Source organism: Thermobia domestica, chromosome 11 (genome assembly GCF_964235325.1).
Source record: "Thermobia domestica chromosome 11, izTheDome1.hap1.1, whole genome shotgun sequence".
In the NCBI taxonomy this organism is placed as follows: Eukaryota; Metazoa; Arthropoda; class Insecta; order Zygentoma; family Lepismatidae; genus Thermobia; species Thermobia domestica.
The window spans coordinates 259,213,613-259,236,413 of NC_137464.1; the positions used below are offsets into that span (position 1 = coordinate 259,213,613).

The following is a 22,801-nucleotide window of genomic DNA, read 5'->3' on the forward strand; positions in this document are numbered from 1 at the left end:
TAAATGGTTGCAGTTTTAAATCAGTGATTTTCAACCGGCATGTCGCGACACACTGGTGTGTCACACAGTCCCATAGAGTGTGTCTTTAAATTTTAGAATTTAAAAAGTCATGAAACATTTAATAATAATTAGTTAAAATCAATTTTGAGACAGATGTACGAGTCAACACCTCCAGCTGGCAACAATGCTTTGTACTAAATAGAAGTCTTTCAGTTTAACGTCTTACGATTATACCGTTTAGGCTAAGTAAGACAATGATTAAAGCAAGTGAAAGATGATAGAGAAATTGGTGGAATGAGAAAGTGGGAGGAAACGGAAGAAACTTGATAAAATCCACGAACTCGATGTTGTCCACCACAAACTTAATTGGTTGGGGGTCGAACCAGGGACCCCACGCGCCAGAGGTAAGCGCTCTACTACTGAACCATCGTGCCCCCTTCTTATACTTAGGCATAAGATAGTTTTAAAGTCTAAAAATCGAGCCCTGTGTTGATCACGCCTTACCTAACTAAACACATGTTTCGCCTGCAACAGCTGTTGTGGACTCTAAAGCTAGGAAGTTGAATTCAAAAGCTCTCTTCCGCTCCATGTAAGTCCTGAGTCTCCTAGCCACTTCCAGCCGACGTATAAATGCAAATTAAATTGTCTGCGAATATGGAGATTTCACAATGCGCGAGAAGAGAAAACCCCTATAGTGTTTGAAAGCATGTACAGAAGACGCTCTATTGTTAGTGTTTGAAATTTGTATCTGCCTGCATTCGATAGGCAGCTTCATGCAGCTCTCGTTCCATCATTGGGAGATGACCTCAGGTGCACAACACAATCTTCCGTCTCTCTCTCTCTCTCTTTCTCTCTCTGAGTGTTTCCTATCGATCAGGGTCGACTGCAGAAACAAAAGCCGAGAGAAACGGGAAAAGAAAGAGCGACCGATCGCCTATTTTCAGACGTATTCAAATTAACCCCTCATTATAATCCCTGCGGATGGATGTTCTGAATGCGAGCACTTCACTCAAAAAAGGAACGTTTTCAACTCCCTCCCTTCGCGTTCCCCTTTCCTGTTCAGAGCTTCCAATTCTCCTGATGACCTATAGAATGAAATTCAAAATTTAATTTGCTGAAGATAAGTTTGAAAAACCACTATAATCATAATGAAATCTTGTACTGATTTGATGCTTAGAAATGGTCACGTTTGAAATCATAAGCGAAGATGCTCTTGGGACTATGTGGTTAAGAAAAATTAAAGATAACCGGTGATTGGTATAAAAAAATATTGTACCCTGTTGCCATGTTTATTAAGCATTTAAATCGGAAATACTTCTTTATTGCTCACTGTGACTCAGGTCTTTAAATTTACATGTTTTACCGTTTATTGAAATTAAAGCCTTTTTATTTCAAGTATGCCCCTGCCGGTGCTGCTGTCGATATGTTTTTTCCTTCCCCCCTCGAAAAAGGAAGGACAAGTTGCTGCGATCGTGATCTTTCAATTGTTGGATGCGGAAGCGTTGCCACAATGAATTATTTCACGGACGTCGCTGTGCAACTGTCTTGTTAGACATTCTAAGTAAGCTTACGATCTTCACTCGTCAAGACCAAACGACTGAATGACAAATTTGCAACACAGCCGAGGGGGTAGGACTGAAGTATGTTTCACATATTTTCCGAGGGCACAGTTGAAATAGAAAGTCTCTAGTGGTTAGCACAAAAACTGGTTTTTCGCTTATTGATATTTAGAAAAATGGAAACTGGTTTTTTAAAAAGTTTTAAACGCCTCAGATGGGAAATTTAGGGACCTATCTCCCAACATTGTTCTTCAATTCTAGGTCAAACGTTGCAAACGCTTAAACACATGTTTAAGTATTAAATGGAAAGTCTAAATCAGTGATCGCCAAACCATTGATCGCGAGCTACTAGTACCTCCCGGGGACATCTTCAGTAGATCGTGTGAACGCTTCGGTTGCCTAATCTTGATTCCTGCACTGAGCTGATGCTAACAACAGGGGGCGCTGACGACAACAACAACGTGTTCCCCTGCGCAACTACCATTGTCACAGCCTCCTTTCACAGTTGATTGTATACGCGTGGAGTTGTGCATGTTATGTTTTTCTTGTGTATATCAGGCATTTGCTAAACGTTATGTTTTTCTTGTGTATATCAGACATTTGGTAAACGTTATGTTTTTCTTGTGTATATCAGACATTTGCTAAACGTTATGTTTTTTCTTGTGTATATCAGACATTTGCTAAACGTTATGTTTTTCTTGTGTATATCAGACATTTGCTAAACGTTATGTTTTTCTTGTGTACATCAGACATTTGCTAAACGTTATGTTTTTCTTGTGTATATCAGACATTTGCTAAACGTTATGTTTTTCGTGTGTATATTTGACATTTGCTAAACGTTGTTTTTCGTGTGTATATTAGACATTTGCTAACTTGGATACTTTGATTTCGTATTTACTAGAAATGTAAGTTTATAGGCAATAAATAAATGTAAGATTTTTTAAAAGTTGGTAGTTCTTTTGGTTCGTAGCTCACAGTAGGACTTAAAAACGGTACGGTAGCTTAAAAGCTCCATAAGTTTGGCTATCACTGGTCTAAATATAACATTTTATTATAGGCGGCCAAACAGTAGGGGCAATGAGGGCAGCTATACTCACATTAACTCCAGTCTCCATTTTTCTTACAACAATTCTTAATATTTATTATTTTCTGTGTTTGGCTCATGTTGCTCCAGGATGTTGCCTTAAGTTGAAAAATTGCTTTTGTATGAACATAAATTTTGAAGATTTCATTGATGAGTTTAAGCCCATTGTTCTATTCAACAGAAGAGTGTCGTTATACAATTTATTAGACCTATACGTATCAGTGTTCGTAGGTTTCCTTAAGAAAATTCCCCACAACCGACTCAAAATTTTCCCTTTACTTACAAAATTTCCCCTAGATTGTTGAATGTCAAATTCCTACGACAGAAATTATGTGATAATATTAATTTAGCTATATTAAAGGAAGTGTCAACCATACTTGTTACTTTCATTTGCTTCTTTTACTCTTTCCTTCATTTTTTTTTTAAACAAAAATACACACAATTACATCCTGCCAACAATGGATGTAAATTATGCTACTTTGAACACACACACACACACACACACACATACTACTGCTATTGTATTGTTTATTTCTGTAGAACAAAGAAAAAATTAAGCATTTATATTAAGCAATCAGTCAGTACGAAAATTTCCCTGGGATTTCACGTTTTATCGAAGAAATTCCCTTTACCCTTCTTGTTAAATATACCTACGAAATTTCCCTAGATTAGGGAAATTTCCCTCAAATTACGAACACTGATACCTATTACACTTAAGTAGTTCACATTGTACGAAGAACATTCAATAAGTTTTGTATAGATAAGTGTAATATTTTTATTTTTTGCAGTATGATAATGAAACTTTAAGTGAACATACTTTGATTCCTTTGGCTTAAAATAGTAATGATGGTTGTTTCTTATTTTTCACAAGTAAGCCACTATGGACACTGAAGTAGACATCAGAACCCGATAATGATCGGTCACGGAATTCATGTTCAGAACCGGTGATGAAACAGCCACATCAATTCATAGCAAGTTAATTCCGGTTTATGGAGATCACACACTATATTGCGCCGGTATCTGACCTAGACCAGGGTCTTCTAAAATTCCAAAATGAAATTTCGTGACTTTTTCGTGACCTTTTCTTTACCAAACATTAAAATTCTGTAACATTCTCAAGAGCGAATTTGGGTGCGAATTAGGCTGAATTTTCATGCATGCGATAGAAGCGTGTTTTGCTTGTGATTTGGTAGCGTTTAAGACCGATCATCGACAGTTTTGGTGGTGAATTTTGACGTTTTATACAACCAATTTTTCCAGCCTTGTACTACATTTGTACAGATTTCAAAAAATCGTGACCCAAAAGCTAAATTTCGTGACCTTTTCTTGACTTTCATGACCGTTTTCTGATTTCGTGACTTTTTCGTGACTTTCGTCACTTTCATGACCGTTAGACAGCCTGTAGACTTTCCAGATCAAGCCAGAAAATTATCGCCTCCTTTTTCTGGGATCAGTGCGGTGCCATATACATAGACTCCTTGATTCCTCCACAATGAATATGGCTCCACAATTAACAAGGAACGTTGTCTCAGACGTAGAGCGTACACCTCTGGTGCATGGGGTCCCGGGTTCAAACCCTGTTCCTACCAAGTGAACTTTGTGGTAGATAAACACCGTGTGCATTTGTTTTCTCGGGGTTCTCCCGTTTCCTCTCACTTTCTACATTCCACCATTTCCTTCATTTCTCGTCATAACCAAGGTGACCAGACGTTCCGTTTTAGCCGGGACAGTCCCTTTTTTCCAACCGTTGTCCCGTGTTTTTCTGATTCTCGAACAGGACGCCTAAATGTCCCGTTTTTAAGTAAAAATGACCTAGGTGTCCCGTAATTATTATTCAAAATATAAATCGTCAATGGAAATTCTACTCTCTTCTGTACCAACACTCGTTGCCAAGGTTTAGCCGTGTCTAGAACTTCTGAATTTTCAAATGGGAATTGAGTGTTCGTGGTTCAATTGGGAATTGAGTGGGAATTCTGAGTGTTCAACTAATTAAAAGAATTGTTGGGTAGAACTTGCAATCGGGAACCATTATTTGTTGTGTGGTACACGTAAAGTTAGAAACGGTGTGTTATCATTCTTACTTGTGCATTTTGTAAATTGAGAACACTGTTGAGTCCCAAAATGCAATCTGGAAGTCAGTTATACCCTCCCTTCCCGTAGTCGATTTTTATGCGTCCCGTTTTTGCAAATGAAAATTCTGGTCACCTTGGTCATAACCGTGTCCTTTAGCATAAACGTGGGACGTAAAATGTATATTTCCCTTCTTATTTCCACCTCTGTTTTTCCTTTCCTCGTAGAACAAACTTAAAGAAATGCTGAAACACGTATTTAATTATTTTAAATGAAGAGTCTAAGTACCAAACTTCATGTCTCTAATGTTAAGGAATTCCTAGATATTATTACAATAATTCCAATTTCCATTACTTCCTCCTTTCCAAGTCGAACTTCCAAAAATCCTTCCTTAGTTACCTTTTACGTCACAAATTCCGTGTACAGTCCATATTGCAAGTTTATAGGTTAAGCAGTCTGTATTTTTCCATCTTTCATATGATATATTTTCGATGTTTTCCCGAACTGGCGACTGTGCAAAATTTGATATGTCGAGTGTAAACAGCAACAACTTGCAAATTTATTCCGATAACGTGTAAAGCTGCCATTAAATTTATCTCGAATATATATTGTATTGTAATATCGTGCACAGGGCTGTTTACAACCAACCAACACGTGCTTATGTTTATGAACAACAACCACGTGTCTTTCTACTACGAACTACTACAGAGGCAGAGAAACAGAAACACCAGTGATATCACTAGTCATGTGACGAAGAAGAACAACCAACGCCATTACTACATTCGGGCAGCTATGAGACCAAAAGAATCACAGCAATTGGTATCAGTCTCCGGCTGATCAAGTCCCCTTCCTTAGCTTGCAGTGGAGCTCTGGGTCTCCTTTCCCGCTCAACTCACAATGAATTCATGTCTTGACTCTAACCTCTCTCTCTCTCTGCTTGCAGTGGGGCATTGAGAGGTTTCTAGTCACAGAATCACTCAGCTTGCGTTGTAGCTTTGTGGTAATCGTTGCCCACTTAGCTTGCAGTGGAACATTGTCGGGACTCTAACCCCTCTCTACTCGCAGTGGAGCATTGAGAGTCCTACCCCTCTTCACTTAGCTTGTTTTGTAAATAATCCTTTCCGATGCCTTAGACCTAGGGATGCCTATTTAACCTAAAAATTAGACAAGTTGTATTATTTTGTATTATACTGTTCAGAACGGAGATTTTGTAATAAAATTAATAGAGGGAGAAAAACGATTCCGAAGTATAATTTTCTCTCCCTAAGCAGCATTTTTACAATATAGTGTGTAGTACTCTGCTATACTGTGAAATTACTGTAAATTTATTACGACTACATATTCATTGGACTATTTAAGTAACTGTTAAAATCAAATCATTTTAAGTTTTTCTAAACCTCGTTTGATTCAACAATTTAGCCTTAAAGAACATTTTATCCTGACTGCACATTGCCAGACAAGTAGCCTATTTGTAAAATCATTACATTCATTTCATCATTGTAAGAATAACCAACAAATGATAGACTAGTGTTCCTTCAACCTTTATACACCGGGCGGGGATTTGAACGAAATCTTAGACTCTCACGTTGGGGGCTCTGGTGATCCCCCTAATTATTACAGGGTAATAACTGATACCTTGTTTCAAAGCTTATGAAATACTGATTCTAATGAGGTATCACTTGTGAGAGTTCCCGATCTACTTGTAGAAGAAGAAGGAAAACAAAAATCCTAAAAATATGAAAAAAAATATATATAATTTATGAGGCCTTACTCAAAAAATTGGCCAACTTTGCTCCTCCCCTACTTCCCCTATATAAGCAACAAGTTCTTTGCAGGGTATTAGCATATAGTGGACTACTTCATTGCTTCATGTACCAATTTTACGACTGTACCCTCAAAGGTGAAATGGTCCAAAAAAAAAAAAAAACTAACTTTACCACCCTCTCCGCCGTGGTATCCCTCACATACATAAAATGTATATCGGCGGCAAGATTCGTCCTTCAGAAACACATTGGCAGTGCCGTGAAGTGGAAAATCAGCGCCCGGAGTGAAAGTATATGACGGCACCCTCGTACATATGACTGAGTGAGGCCAACAGACCAGCCGTGAAGCGCAAGAAAATTTAAAAAAAATAAACACTGCTTTCCCCAGATTTTGGGCATTTTTCATTACTTTTTTCGTTCCATTTTATATATGTGCACATGCATTTTCTTAACATAACATTATAGGACTGCTTCCTAAAGCAGGAAGAGGATTTAAGTACATACCAGTAATATTTCAAGTAGTTTTGCCTTTCTGTTTTTTCTTTCCTTCTTTTCTTTTCGTTTTTCCTCCCGAATTCTGCGCCCCTTACTTCGGCGCCCGGGGCCGTCGTCCCACTCGTCCCTCCACTTACGGCACGGCACTGCACATTGATACCAAAATTATCTTTCTAGCTTAATTAGGGCATGAGCTATTGAGGTTTAAATCGTTCATGCAGCAGTTGCGTGTTTCGGCGTTTAAAGGTCAACCAGCACGCCATATTCCTTTGCATTGCACGAATCTTCTGATTGAATTATATAATACGTCATCGTCCTCGCCTAACAAACTGTTGGAGCACACTTCTTGTGGTGCAGTATGTAGCTAGACATAGATTGTACAATCCGCGGCAAAAAACCTGCAACATGAGCATATAAGTTTATCGTGAAATGACGAAGCCTTTTGCTCCAAAATAAGTGTGCACGGGAGGAGGCCGAGGTTTATCCTGGCGTGATTCGTTCCACTTAGACGTGATGTTTATTCTCTGTGCTGTTAGGCGTAGTTTCACAATAAACTTACATCCTCATGTTGCAGGTTTTTTGCCGCGGATTGTACAAGAGAAAACAATCACAATTAGAGGCTAAAGCCATCTCCAGGTAGTCCAAGACTTGAAAGCTGCGAGTTCATCGCAGCAGAAGCAGTCCATGAAGGAAGTCCAGGCCACCATTCAGATATTATCATCGAGCCGAATTACAACAATCCATTTATCACTCCTGGCAGATTTAACGGGATACGAAATCTAACCATCAACATTAGTTTGGTTCTATTGCTCACCAGCCAGGAAGTTAAACAACATTTTGGGAACCAAACTTTCAAGAACGAAGATAATTAAGGCAAGTGCTCATTTCCTATCATAATAGTTAAATCCCTTCTACTCCCTCTCTTTTACCTTCTACCTAATATACTCGCTATTTTATCATTTGAAATTGTTGAGTTTCATTCATGCATTAAATCATAACCTTCCATTATAACAGTTGCATGTGAGTTGTTAGTTTCATTCCCATTTACATCCTTTTGTTTGCAGTGACGTAACTGAGGGGGGCGGGGAACGGGCATTGTCCCAAGGGCGCCGGATTGTGCAGGCGCAAAACTAAGCAAATATTTATTTTCACTATAAGGCAAGGAAAGGAGTTTTAGCAAACTAAAGATCATAAAAGAAAATACCTTAGAATCTTAACAGGACAACCACGACTCACCAACCTTAGGATTATATCGATACAGCGTAAGTTAGTTTCAAAGCTATCTTTTGAGGGCATTGTAAAAACCTTTGCTGCCAAGAAAGACCGAAGACCGATTGCCCTCTTTTGTGTTTTCATTTAACTTACATCGATTTAAGAGATTTGTAAAATGTCCGAGTATAATACTCGAGACAACAGCTTGACAGTTTGTCATAATTAAATATTCTATTCTAAAGCAACCGACTGTTGATTCATTCTACACCCCGATATAATTCCAAAAACATTGTGATTTGCAGTTATTATGATAAGACTATAAGGATATTCAAGCATGCTACTCTCAAATTATTTGGCAATCAAATACTAATTAGTTTGGTGTTTTGTCTTGTATTAAAATTTAAATTATGTACTGCAATTTTGAAATCGACGTTTACCACTTGAAGAAAAAATGGAATAGTAGAAATTACCGTGTGTTGCCAATATCAAGTGTAGTCGGGAAGCACTTTGGTTTTATTGGTTACGGGGGGGAAAGGCACGTAGCCAGGATTTCGTGAAGGGGGGGGGTCCATGACATGAAATACTGTGGTCATCACACCAGGGGCTCGATCACTCTAAACTATTTTACTGGAACATATATTGGTTCGTTTAGCCAGGATTAAGTAACGGGGGGGGGGGGGGAGGAGGAGTGACATGAAATTCTGAAGGCCCAGGAGCTCGATCAATCTAAACTACTTTACTATCAACATATATTGGTTTGTTAGGACAATAAAATGAGGATATGTTGCCAAGTATTTTAATAAACTATGAAGAAATTTTGAGCAAAATAAAAAAAAAGTATTGAAAAAGATTATTTTGCAATATTTACGTCCTTCTCCTGTTTATTCAAATATAACAATTTTCCTTTCGTTATGACCTCAATAATCATAAAAAGTACATACTGATTACTGTCTTGTAAACTATCTTCTAATATAAATAAAATAAAGAGTTTGTTTGTGTGTTTGCCTGTCTGTCTGTCTGTCTGCGGCCTGGGGGCCAGACGAGTGGACCGAGAGTTACCAAATTTTGGTCACGAATACCTTGGTCCAGGCTCCAGACCAGAGTTAAACGTTTTTTGTCGAAATTCGAACCAGGGGGTCTCAGGGAGGCGTTTACCGGGACAGGTAAAAGTAGTAGAAAAGGACCGATATTTATTTATTTATTTATTTAGCAATCACCAGATACAGCTCAGAGGCCATTTTTCATTGAATATCCAACAACATTAACAATGGAAAGGATTTGGGAAGGTATCGGCCAGAGCCTGTTTAGTAGGTACCATCCCGGCATTTGCCTGGTAGGACTGAGGGAAACCCTGGAAAACCTCAGTCAGGATGTTAGGCAGCGGGATTCGAAGCCACGACCTCCCGAATGAGAAGCCAACGCTCTACCACTTGAGCTATTAGTGTCGAATTCATGTTCTCGCGGTCGCTGAAATCAATGGTGAAACTCCAGTCGCATTAACTTCCAAATTCATGCTATTCGGCTCCTGGCCGGGGGTCACCGGAGGAAGGGGGGTATGATACCAAGACATATAAAAGTAATCCAAAATGACCGATATTAGTGTCAAATCCATAGTTTTCGCGGTCGCTGAAATCAATGGTGATACTTCCATTAGCGATGACTTGCAAGTATGCGGGCCGGGAGTCAGCGGGGGGTGGGTACCGAGACATGTAAAAAATAGCCCAAAATGACCGATATTAGTATCAAATCTATAGTTTTTGCGGTCGCTGAGATCAATGGTGATACTCCCACAGGCGTTGACTTCCAAATACAGCCCCTGAGCGAAACATGTGTATATTCAACTAGTTTTACAATATATGCGTTCCTTTCTCTGTTGAATCAAATGCTAACAGAAATTTCTTTCAACATAACATGTTTTTATTATTCGGTCAACTACTGTCGGTTCCAAATGACAGGTCAAAGGAGCAACAGAAAATTGTCCTTGAAATAACATGTTTGATACTGCAAGGATGCGATGACGAAAAGTTATGATTAAAAATGTCCACGCTGTTGCACAACGGCACTTATGCTTTCGAAAGCTTGAAATCTCCCTGACTAGTAACAGGAATTCTGAGAATTCCATAACTTTTCTTGAAATTTCAAATTCTCTGACTCTTCCAGAATACCTCGCTTACCTCGCCAGCATATTGCAAGTAATACAAATCTCCTCATAAGAAAGAGCAAGCAAAAGCTTCCTGTAGTTTTCTTTTTAATTTTTAACGCTGATCCTTCTTTTTGTCATTTCATTTTGTTTTATCCTTCCTTAATTTTTTCATTTCTGGTCTCGAACGGGGGCTACGTGCCTGGGGGGGGGGGGAAGGTTACTAACGCGAGTTCTTGCTCCGGGCGACAACTAGCCTATTTGCGTTGCTGCTTGTTTGAGTTGAGTTGAGTTGATTTTGAGTTTAACGTCCCGTTCAGCAGCGAGGCTATATGAGACGTGGACCTACTGATTAACGTGGAATCCGAACCACATGAGCTCCCGCCGGGAATCGAACCCAAGTCTCCCAGCTGTTTTTTTGAGTAATTTATAATAATTCATGAGTTAGTGTTAAGTCAATATCTGAGCTAATTAAACTGACATCCTGCATCTGCACAATAGTTATAGTTATGAATAAGTAACGCAAAATTTACGACTTTACACGTCGTGTTACATGAAACCAAGATTTTGCAACCGGGCCGTGATCAGAGGCGGATCTAGAAAGTAAAAACTGGGAGGGCCAGCCAGAACACAGACTATGATAAGTATATCATGAGTTTACTATAAACTTTAAAATATATGTAAATAATAAGTTAAATTATTTTCGTCACTCAAAAAACTGGGGGGCCTAGGTCCTCCAGCCCCGAGCTAGTCGTGATGTATGGAAAATTAGATATTCGCCAGACGATATAGTAACGTATCTGTGGGTGTTCCCCCCCAAAAATTTTAAATTTAACACAGTTAAATCTATTGTTCAATTTGGGAAACGTATTCAATGGATTCTCCAAGATTTTGTTACTAACGATTCCACAGATGTATCTTTAACTTTTTTTTGTTAATTTTACTCACCTTTAAATAAAATTAATTTACAAATTACCTTTTTTCTATACGGGAGAGAGCAGAGTATTCTACTTACGTAGTAGATACTTCCAGTTGCACTATCATAACTCCCTTGAGATGATGCTTGTTTGAAGTGCGGTTGAAGGCGGTAGTTTTCAGCTGACACAAAACCTACGAAAACAGGAAATATATATATAATGTTAAAAGGCATTGAATCAGCAGATATTCTTTAGAAATAGCAAAGAACTAAAGATTTAACTTAATTACTTATACTCAGGATAAAATTCATACGTATTTGTATTCGAATTGAGAGTTTCATTTCACAAGAATTTTCCAGTTTTAAACTTGGTGACTGAGATAGTGAATACGACAACCAATAATCGTGCTTTAACCCTCGGACTAGCAACGCGTGGGGGGGGGGGGCTACTTTGTGCCCACTTCTGTATACATTTTGTAATTACTCGTCTAATCATTTCTTTAAAACTGTAAGAAAATGTGTTATTGCTCACCATGTTTACCTAGAGCGTTCACCTCTGGTGCTTGGGGTTCCGGGTTCGATCCCAGCCCCCGCCAAGTGAACTTTGTGGTGGACAAACACCGTGTGCGTGGGTTTTCTCGGGGTTCTCCCGTTTCCTCCCACTTTCTTCATTCCACCATTTCCTTCATTACTCATCATCACCGTCTCCTTTAGCCTAACCGGTAGAACTGTGGGACGTAAAACTCAAAGATTTCATTTCATTTCATTTTCAACATGTTTACCTAAAACGTATATCTTATGGTTCTTCAAGTTGGACGTATGCGTGTCTCATAAAATTTGCTATTTTAAGTTGGTGGGCACAAAGTATCTCCCCGTTGGTAGCACATGTGACTGATATTTAGTAGTTTCTCCCCTAGATGGCGATATACGTAATAAATAGCATTATCCCGTCTTTTCTGAATTTGGCGGTTACTCTTATTCCGTGTATTTTCATTTTGAGAGTTTCACAATACTGTATCTCATAAACTTATTTTAAGTTGGTGGGCACGAAGTACTCCCTCATTCCGTTGGGTACGGAATGTGACTGACATTTAGAATTGCCACTCCTAGATGGCAGCATAATAAATAACTGTTAGTCTCACCCTCTCTACTGTTCACTTCAGTCACTGTAGATGTTTTTGTAAGAGTTTCTAATTAGTTTATTTTGCGAGATATATATATATTTAATCTTAAGAGGTGGGCGCAAAATACACCCCCCTCCCTTGGTAGTCCGCGTTACAAAAAATATCTAGGCAGTACGAGGGTTAAGGAAAAGCAGATAGAAAATTACGTTCTAAACCCATCACAGCTGGTGTTGCTCCGCCCTTATTTTACGCGCTAAGTTTGACTTTAACTCCAACAGAATAGAAGCTCATACAAAGTATCAAATCTTATTGGCAAACAATGATATTTTTTTAAAAATGTAATGTTATTCCCATCCGAAGGTGGGATGACCGCAGGAGGTAACACATTCTCTTGGGCCAGTGACATTTATTTTGGCATGTAGTTGGGCTTTTTAGAGATGAATTCCAGACATGGTACAGAATTTATATAGTATATTTAGTGGCGTATTTAGGGGGGGCTTCCGGGCTTAAGCCCCCCCCGAAATCTTACTTACTATAGTAAAGTATATGAAATATCCTGCACAATTTTCACATTTTCAGGTAAAGCGCCCCCGAAACTTAGCAAAGCTCTCCCTGAAACAAAATCGTAAATACGCCACTGACAAGCAAAGGGCGCGATATCGAGACTCAAATTGCGCAATAAGAGTTACATATACTGAAAGAGCATCAGGTAGTTAGTAAGTTACCAAATTATTAGCTGCAATTCGCCAGTAGGGAAAAAGTTATGGGACCGTGAAGTTCAGAGCCTGGCGTACGAAAACCACACAAAACTTAGCATTTGGCTTGTTCCTTTTTGTATTGACAAGAGATAATGAACTCTAACATATTCCCATCACAGAACATGATGTTTGGCATAAGAAAATCTGTATGAGAAGAACTGCCATCCATAGAAATTACAGTGTTGCCAGAATAAGAATACTTCGAAAAGCTTGCAAGCAAATAGTATGTGATCGGGACTTGCGTTGCACAATACGGGTTCTAAAGTATATTCTGAAAGAGCATCAATCATGAAGTAACCATGTTATTAGCTGCAGTCCGCCAGTAGGGCAAAATTATGGGGCTGCAAATTGAACATGAGAGACTATGGCAAACAGAAGGAATAACCTGTTTGTGTGTGCAATAGCAAATGGTATTTGTTTGGGAAGGGGAGATAGCTATGTAAATGACAGTGTTAAGCGACACAATTGATATGAAGAGCAGAAATGATCGAGTGACCCAAACAAAAACAGTTAGTACAATATGCCGATAGCCAGTGACGCGCAGTGATAACACATTTCTGTCGTAAGCGAGTCAAAACAGTACTGAATTGGTGTCTGGAATGCGATGTCCAAGTATCCCGCTTTATAGAAAGCAAAGCGAATCATGTTGCGGAACAGAGGAGTGCAGAATTGGTACAGCGCGAACGACTGGAAACACAGGAAATTGTCACGGTGCCAGATGTTCGTTTCCTGCGACAAGACAATGGTGTCAGTGACGAACTTGACAAAGTTCTTGTAAGGACGAAAAAAGTACACGTCCAAGGGCTGCACCGGTTCTGTACATCCAGCCGGGATCAATTGCTTCCTGAATGTGACATTTGCAGGAACAAATTTATCGGAAAGCTTGTCGTCTTTGTTTGGGGTCCACGAGTCCAGCAAGAGATAGATGTTCTCCCTGTTGTTGGGAATGCTGTCCCAGAACACTTTGTTATAAAACTCCGACAGCTGCGCTTTCAACGTATTCGCTGTCCTCCCGGCAAAGGATCTGATGTTTGGCGGATCCGGGGGAATTTTCCGTTCCCTTCGGATAACAGGACATACACTGCCATCAGAATTTCCCCGGCAGCGGTGACAATGGGCATGATATACGAATGGCTAATGGATGCAACAGTTTCCACAACTGCTCGAATAGGACTGGCTCCTTTTGGATGCAAGGTGCGGTGACTGTGCAACTCCTTATCGAACCGACTCTGCTCTGCGTACATGAGATTTTCAGGTAATTGCAACTCTCCATCTGTGTCCGAACATTGGTGACGAACGCATCAGCTGTGGCTTTTAGCTGCTCCTCATGGTCACTGTTCCGACTTGCGCGACTGACCTTTTGTGTTATTGCACGACTGACAATCCTGTTCCTCCGCTTAAAGGTTTTGACCCAGGTCTGCGAAGCTCCGAAGTTCAGCTTGTTGTCTGGATCAATCATTCGTTTGGCTTCCATTGCCCGAATTCGGAGAGTCCTGTCATGAGTAATGGTACAACGGTCCATCATTTCCTGAAATTTGGCAAGCACTGCTTTGTTTATGTCAGACTGTCTTGGCAGAGCCATCTTTTGAATGAAGTTGTACAAGGATGCTTTGGAAAGGCTTCGAAACTGATTCAAAACAGTGCGTATTTTCGCCGGCTTTGCTCGCATTTGCCCGGTTTTGGGATTGCGCATCATGAACTCCTAAACTTGCCTCTTGTAATCGTCACCGACTCTCTCATCTCTTGTCTTTGCCCTCTTAATCGGGGGGAACTCTTCTTCGTATGAGGATCCACTGCACGCTGCTGGTTTCGGAGGTGTGACCTGCGAACTTACTTTCATGGCGTCTGCACCGTCATCGACATCCGAATCATCATGACAGGCACTGTATGGATATGTGGCGTCAAATCCTAGAGTACTAACAGTTTCCACTACGTCCATATCGCCAGCAAGGATTTCCTCAATTTTCCTGAAAACAGCCTGTTCTGTTGCATTCAACGGGCGATCAGTTGTTCCGAATCTCTTAACGAGAGCGCTAACAACTGTTGCTGGATCCATCTCCAACAGAATGACAGCAAAACCCTGCTACAGTACGGTATATCATGCAGTGGAGAATATAGTTCCGCTAGTTGCCACCTGTGGCACCCTCGGTTTGTGTTTGTCACAAACTCTCGCATCCATAATAGCACAAGGGCACACAAACTGTTTTCTGGTGACAAGGCTGTAAACAATTTATTGCAAGAACAAACCTTGAACAAACTGAAAGTATTCACGTCGTTTTTTGCAATAAATTGTTTACAGCCTTGGTGTTTTTCGTGAACACAAACTCTCTTGTTCATACGATCCAGCCACATATTCTTTTTGATTTTTTCTGTTTCAGTAATTAAAACACGTTCTAGTAGCTATAGTTGCAAATAAATATGTACATAATATTACATACCCCTTTTTGCGTCTTTGTTGTTCGTGGAAATATAACATAGAATATAACTTACCACATTCACAAATAATGTTATTTAGGACCACGAAGGCACTCTAGGAGACTTGCCATTGGTGTCATCTATAGACATTACAGTGTTGCTAGAATACCTTACACTCCGCGTTAAGGTACGGACTACAAGAATCAATTCAACGCCGTTGAATGATATATCACTGACAACACGAACCGAGTTTTACGATTCGTGATGCTCGGCATTTGTGTTGTCTGTCTGTCGGTATGCCTCACGATAAATGCCCAACGAACAAACCGATTCGAACATGAATGACATTTTCACAGGTTTATCGTGAGGTCTGCTTTGCGAAGGACATTCATATTAGTGTTCTCTTGGTAGCTTTTGCACTTCTGTTTAAATAATATTCTGTAATGTTAATACAAGTATATTATAACTATTTTGATTCTTACAAACTAAATAACGTAATATGTAAAACGTAGTTTCGTGCGAACCACGAAAATATGATGTCACAAAACACCGTTGTGTTCACTCTTTCATTCGCTGCAAACCAAGCTTTTCGCGATATTCTTATTCTGGCAACACTGTAATTTCTATGGATGGCAATTCTTCTCATACAGATTTTCTTATGTCAAACATCATGTTCTGTGATGGGAATACGTTGGAGTTCATTATCTCTTGTCAATACAAAGAGAAACAAGCCAAATGCTAAGTTTTGTGTGGTTTTCGTACGCCAGGCTCTGAACTTTACAGTCCCACAACTTTTTCCCTACTGGCGGACTGCAGCTAATTGGTAACTTACTAACTACCTGATGCTCTTTCAGTATATGTAACTCTTATTGCGTAATTTGAATCTCGATATCGCGCCCCTTGCTTGTGAGTATATTTAATGTTGAACGAATGATATACCAAGAACTCCGGCTTTATATTATTTACTCTGTAGTTCAGGGAACAAAAAATCTCAAGAATTAGGCCTACTTTGTGGATCACCATAAATTTATTTGCACATTCAAAAACTGTAAAACAAACGTGTGACTTCTAAAATTATTATATATTCACATATTATTGCAAAGGCATTATTGCAAATAGCTTTAAGGCTTAAATTATCGTATATCACAATAAATTACCGGTATTGTACGGTTGGCAAGCCTTCTTTACAGAGCTATTTTGTATAATTTTGTCCTCAGCTCCACGTTGTGGCAAGTTTGTTAACTTATTAATAAGTGTTCGAAGTGAAGAAAAAGCAGAGGTGGTATGTTTTACTGTATTACAATTTTGAATCGACATACCTGGTATCTAAATGTTGAAATATATTAAGGGTATGTTGCCTAAAAGATTGCATTTCTATTTACATAATGACTCAAAGCTATGGGAGAGCTTACGAGTTATAAAGGGGTAGGGAGAAGATTTGCCCCTGCCCCAACTCTCTGAGAAAAGATTTAAAAAAAAAAAAAACATGCCCTTATGTTGTATTGTAAATAAATATACAAGAAAATATTCAAAAACCGAGTTTTTATATTAACAATTTCTAAACAATCTCCCGCAGGAGAACTTCCGAACCTCCTACTCGACTGAGGAGTATTTGATACCCCCGGAAGGTCCGCCTCATAGCAGGCACGTAGCCAGGATTTCGTGAAGGGGGGGTCCGTAACATGAAATACTGTGATCATCACACCAGGGGCTCGATCATTCTAAACTATTTTACTGGAACATATATTGGTTCGTTTAGCCAGGATTTCGTAACGCGGGGGGGGGGGGGGCGTGATATTAAATTCTGATGGCTCAGGAGCTTGATCAATGTAAACTACTTTAATATCAACATATATTGGTTTGTTAGGACAATAAAATGAGGGTATGTTGGTAAGTATTTTAATAACAAACTATGAAGAAATCTCGAGTAATAAAAGAATAAAAAAAGTATTGAAAAAGATTTTACAATACTTACGTTCCTTTCTTTGTTTGTTCATTCAAATATAACAATTTTCCTTTCATTAAGATCTCAACTATTATGAAAAGTACATATTCACTATTATAAAAAGTACATACTCAATAATGTCTTATAAAATATTTTACAATATCTGCGTTCCTTTTTCTGTTGAATGAAATGCTAATAGAAGTCCTTTTCCATATAAATTTTTGTTTTATTATTCTGTCAACTACTGTCGGTTCCAAATGACAGGTTAAAGAAGTAGTAGAAAATTGTTTTTGAAATAACATGTTTGATTCTGCAAGGATGCGATGACGTAAAATTATGATAAAAAATTGCACGCTGTTTCTCAACGGCACTATGCTTTCGGAAGCTTGAAATCTTCCTGACTAGTAGCAGAAATTCTGAGAATTCTGTAACTTTTCTAGAAATTTCAAATTCCCTGACTCTTCCAGGATATCTCGCTCACCTCGCCAAGAGCGCTGATTCTGGGGAGCCAAGGGGGCCCGGCTTCCCCAAAGCTCACGTCGGCCCCTCTATTGTATTTATGGGTGTACAATATTTGGTATAATTTGAGTGCAATTTGTCTTAAAATCTTCATATATATATACCTTCTGCATGTGAATGGGCCCCTCCGAATTTGCAAAGAAATCGACGCCCTTGCACCTCGCCACCATGTGTTGCAAGTAATACAAATCTCCTCATAAGAAAGAGTAACCAAAAAGCTCCCTGTAGTTTTTTTTTTTTGTTTTTTTAAATTTTAACGCTGATCCTTCTTTTTCTCATTTCATTTTGTTTCATCCTTCCTTAATTTTTTTTTCATTTCGAAGGGATGGTCTCGAAGGGGTGGTCCGGATCCCCCCTTGACTACGTGCCTGCCCATAGCAGACAATCTCTAGGTGCATGCTCAAAAGACGGCAATTAAGTGCATAAAGGCAAGAAGTCACACACACATAAGAAAGAAACAATTGAATATAGACTAGGTGAATTTTGTAGACATCTCATTTTTAGAACAAAGGTTAACAAAAAGATAACAAAATTGTCAGTGTTACCAATTCAGAAATTATTTCTACATAAAATATATACAATATACATATTTTACATACGAAGCTATTTGTCAATTACTGTGTTTAAGAGTGGATTTATTAAAGGTATATTAGCATTCACTTTCCAGTGGCAGTATGTCTTGAACACTGAAAAACCAGAGGCAGTATGTTTTCATCTCTGAAAAACCAGAGACGATATGGTATACCACAGCATACCGTATCACTTCGACCACTGCATATTAATATTTAGCCCTCGTGCATTATTACAGATTTCTGACGCTGGTTTTAGTGGACGGGTCGGACGGATCATACAGTCGAAATATCGAAAGTCTACTGTAGTTTGTTATTTTAATGAGTTTGTCTAGACAACTTTCATGCAATGGTGCGCAATCTGGTCTATTTGTCGGAATACACAAGTTGTACCTTGTATGTGTTCCTACAAATATGCTGAGGTTTTCGCTCCTTGCAAGTCTAGTGGGTATGGCTTGTACTTTTGGTGCATGTGGTCCCGACTTCGATTCCCGGTGGGAGAAAATAAAAGTTTAATTTTACAGTCATTCACTTTCATTAATGATCCGTCTGTTTTAGCCTTAAAGGGTATAATCGTGGGGCATTAAACAGAGGATCTAGAAGAAACTGGTGGGAGAACAACCTGAAGCTAGACTATGATAGATATCAGAGCTGGATTAACCCATCTGAAGACATGGGTCTAGGAAAAATATGTGGCCCCTGCGCACTTCATCTAACACATTTCTGTGAAAGCACAGTAGGAAAATTAAGGGAACATTTTTCGTCATATTTTATTTTATAATGATGATTGTATCTTCATGATTTTTTTTAAAAGACTACCAGTTGAGATTGTGATCAGAGTGGAGCCCTTATCCACCTGAAGGCCCGAGGCTATAGTTCCCTAAGCTCCCCTTAAGAGTCTTCATCCCGGCGAAATTAAAATACCGCTAATTTTACAGTAACTATGTGATATCTTCAAATAGATAAAAAGATAATCGAAATGTGGAACAAGAGCGCCCTAGACAATATTATTTTACATTAGAAACCGTTATCACGACTCACTTATCTGCTTTCGATTTCAAGCCATTTTGAAAATCGGCATTTATTTTCGCGTTTCTAAACAGCTGAAAACGGAAAGCCACTATGTGACTTGTGATAACGGTACCTCATGCAAAAAAAATATTGTCTAGGGCGCTCTTGTTCCATATTTCAATTATCTTTTATCTATTTGAAGATATCACATAATTACTGTAAAATTAGCGGTATTTTAATTTCGCCGGGATGAAGACTCTTAACACGACTTTGATAAGTATATCGTGAGTTTACTAAAATACTTTTAAAAGTATATAAGTAATAACTTCAATTATTATTGTCAATGAAAAAACTGGGGGACTAGGCCCCCTTCCTCTGTCTAGATACGCCTCTCTCATTAAACTTAAAACAAAAAAAAAAAAAATCATTTCATTTCATTTCACGCTGAGATTTTTAGTTTCCTTCCCCTGAACCATACTACTGGCTATGCCCCTAACGCACTTTAACACCATTTTTATTTTCCGTTTCATATTATTGTAAAAAAAAAAAAAAAAGCATATTTAGAAAAAGAAGAAGACAGCATTTTATTCGCTTTAATCATTAATTTAAACCCATGATTTTGTTGTGTGTTTTATGAAGAGAAAATTTTCTACTACAGAGCACTCTATCGGCAAGATCAAACACAATTTCGTTGAAACATCAAAATGAAAGGAGAAAAAATGTAATAATTCTGGTATCTGCTCGTTTGGTACTTTATCTCCATTCTTTTTAATCTCATTTTTCTTTCTTTTTCTTTTTTTTAATATTTCATACCCATCTCTTGATGATTGTCATTTCTCTCTGCTCTGTAATTTATTTCTGTTCTATTTCCAACCATTTTCACTACTCTTCTGAGAGGGGCAGGAACCGTAATTGGGAAATAAAAGTTCGGTGAAAAGAAGTCCCTTCCACAACGAGTTATAATTTACAGCTCAGTCCTCTCACACCGCAACGGTTACAACTAGGGTAACCAACTTCAAAAATTCGCAATCATTGTTGCCAAATTGAGGTAAAAGTCGCTAAATCTAGGGAATTCGATTTCCAGGATTGTGGTAATCTGAGTAGCTACTTTTTTTTGGTGATTTTTGATTGACAATTTGACCCCTTATTTAAAAAATCTAGCGACTTTTGTGCTGTGAACAACTTGTATTTCTTAAATCTAGTACTATTAGTTCCAATCAGTTTACATATATGTTTGTTTTTCTTTCGTTTTTTGAATCAGCACAAGTGTCGTGGAGCTGGGAAAATACATAGCATTTATCTCCATATTTTCGCTTCGATTGCTGTGCTGTTACTTCTTGTCTTCGGAGACCAGCTTGAATCTTTAATATCCTTTAGTTTGCAGAGCTTCCGTTTAGAGCAGCGTTTCCCAACCGGTGTGCCGTGAATGGACTGCTGGTGTGCCGCGAGGAAATCGAAACAAAATTATTAATTCTATAGCAACCAAATTGCAAGACATAGGGGAAAAATGTATATTTTTGTATTTCACATTACTATGAATTTCTACCATGGAAAAAATTACTGTAATTGTAATATGTTATTCTACATTTATTACTGTGTAGCAGACAGTATTTCGGCTCGTACACATTTCCACTGTTAGCTGCTATGTTACGTTTCAATTGAGAGTCATACTAACAGCGAGAAATGGAAGAACTTGTACGGTGCGCATCAAGTGAACGTTCGTAGAACACTCATTCGCACGTGAATGACAGAACAACACTTTGTTCAATAGCTGTGTTTTGACTTCCACGCATCGCAAGCTGTGTGATTGCAGTAATATGCACCGGTTTTGGTTAAAACAGCAAAGGTAAAGGTACAAGACATTTATTTGTTCGTTCGTTATTTAGTGATCTTCGTTCTTAGTGAAAGGTTGGATACAGTTTTCGAAAAAGAAAGCGTATTTTTAAAAATCTGAGTCGTATATTTCATTGCAGTTGTTTTCTATTTTAAAATTAGAATAACAAATAAGCATAATGAATTAGCATAGAGGAAAACCAGTGATCGAGCTTTCATCTCTGTGAGAAGAAGATTAGTAATCACAGAAAAAAATTACCATGGCCGCGAGAATTCAAGTTACAGCCGCAAGTTGAAAAAGGTTTGGAAACGCTGGTTTAGAGGCACAAATAATACATTACTGATATCAAGGTATTATCTGTAGAAGCGTTAGTAAAAATAAAGTGGAAGTAAGATTTCTTTTGTACATTTTTACTTTTGTTCGTTTTTCTAAACTCATTTTTTTATTTCGTTGAAGTGAAATTGATCATAAAGTAAATATATAGAATTACTCCCAGAAGCGACAGTCCTATTAGCGACAGGAACTGTTATCTGTCCTATGAGCGACCGATTCATGTTTATTGAGATGATGGAAGATGATATGATTCCATCTCGTAAAATATGTTTGCCTCTGGCGTTATTAGCGCCCGAACAACCTTGGTATGAAATATGTACGTGCCAGTGATACGGTTCGTCAAATATATTTTTTCTCTACTGTGAGTGCAAATAAAATTTATTTTAATTTTGAGTTAGATTTGACAGAAAACATATCAAGGAACTTAACGAGACAACAGGGATATTTCCATGAAAAGTATATTTCTATGTAATTATTGAAAATCCAGTTTAATATCCCCTTTCTTCAAAAGCTCTGTTTTCTGTATTTAATTTGATTCAAATCTAATCATTCACTAAACACAGTAATATATTTTATTTTGAAAAACTTAAACGTGTAACAGTTTCGCCAACTATCTACTTTTAGACTTCCTAAGACTGTATGAATAAAATTTAAAAAAAAAGTCAATGATAAAAAACAGCTTTTGAGATCCCTTACATCTGATTGGCTATTCTCAACCAATCCAACCAATTACAATGCAGTTTACTCTAAACAATCCAAAAGATAAACAAACTCCTTAAACTACCTTCCCCCCTATTGTAAGCTACTAAAACGTAAACTAATTGCTTAATTTGCCTTTCCTCCTTTGTTTTGACTTACACATAAAAGCTTGTCGTGTAGCAATCTGAAATAATCCCTTATAACTAGACGAACTGTTAAGTCCTGCGAGAGATTTGTAACTTGTGTAATAATTTCTTCAAATACACCGTATTTTAGATTTCTTTGATATCCTCGAGTGGTGAACACCTTTTTTCCATGGGCGCCCGATGGGAAGACAGGGGTCGTTCCCCTGACT

General features: G+C 38.3%; 1 protein-coding gene across 4 annotated transcripts in view; it reads right to left on the reverse strand.

Moving 5' to 3' along the window:
- Positions 1-22,801, reverse strand: part of LOC145664982 (uncharacterized) — a 536,351-nt gene that overhangs the window by 155,989 nt on the left and 357,561 nt on the right. For 3 of the 4 annotated variants that reach the window (XM_081732149.1, XM_081732151.1, XM_081732150.1), the window contains exon 3: positions 11,339-11,433. In XM_081732149.1, coding sequence (XP_081588275.1) covers positions 11,339-11,433 — 95 coding nt within the window. Of the gene's footprint in view, positions 1-11,338; positions 11,434-22,801 lie in introns of those variants that run through there. The other variant, XM_081732153.1, reaches the window with a different exon arrangement.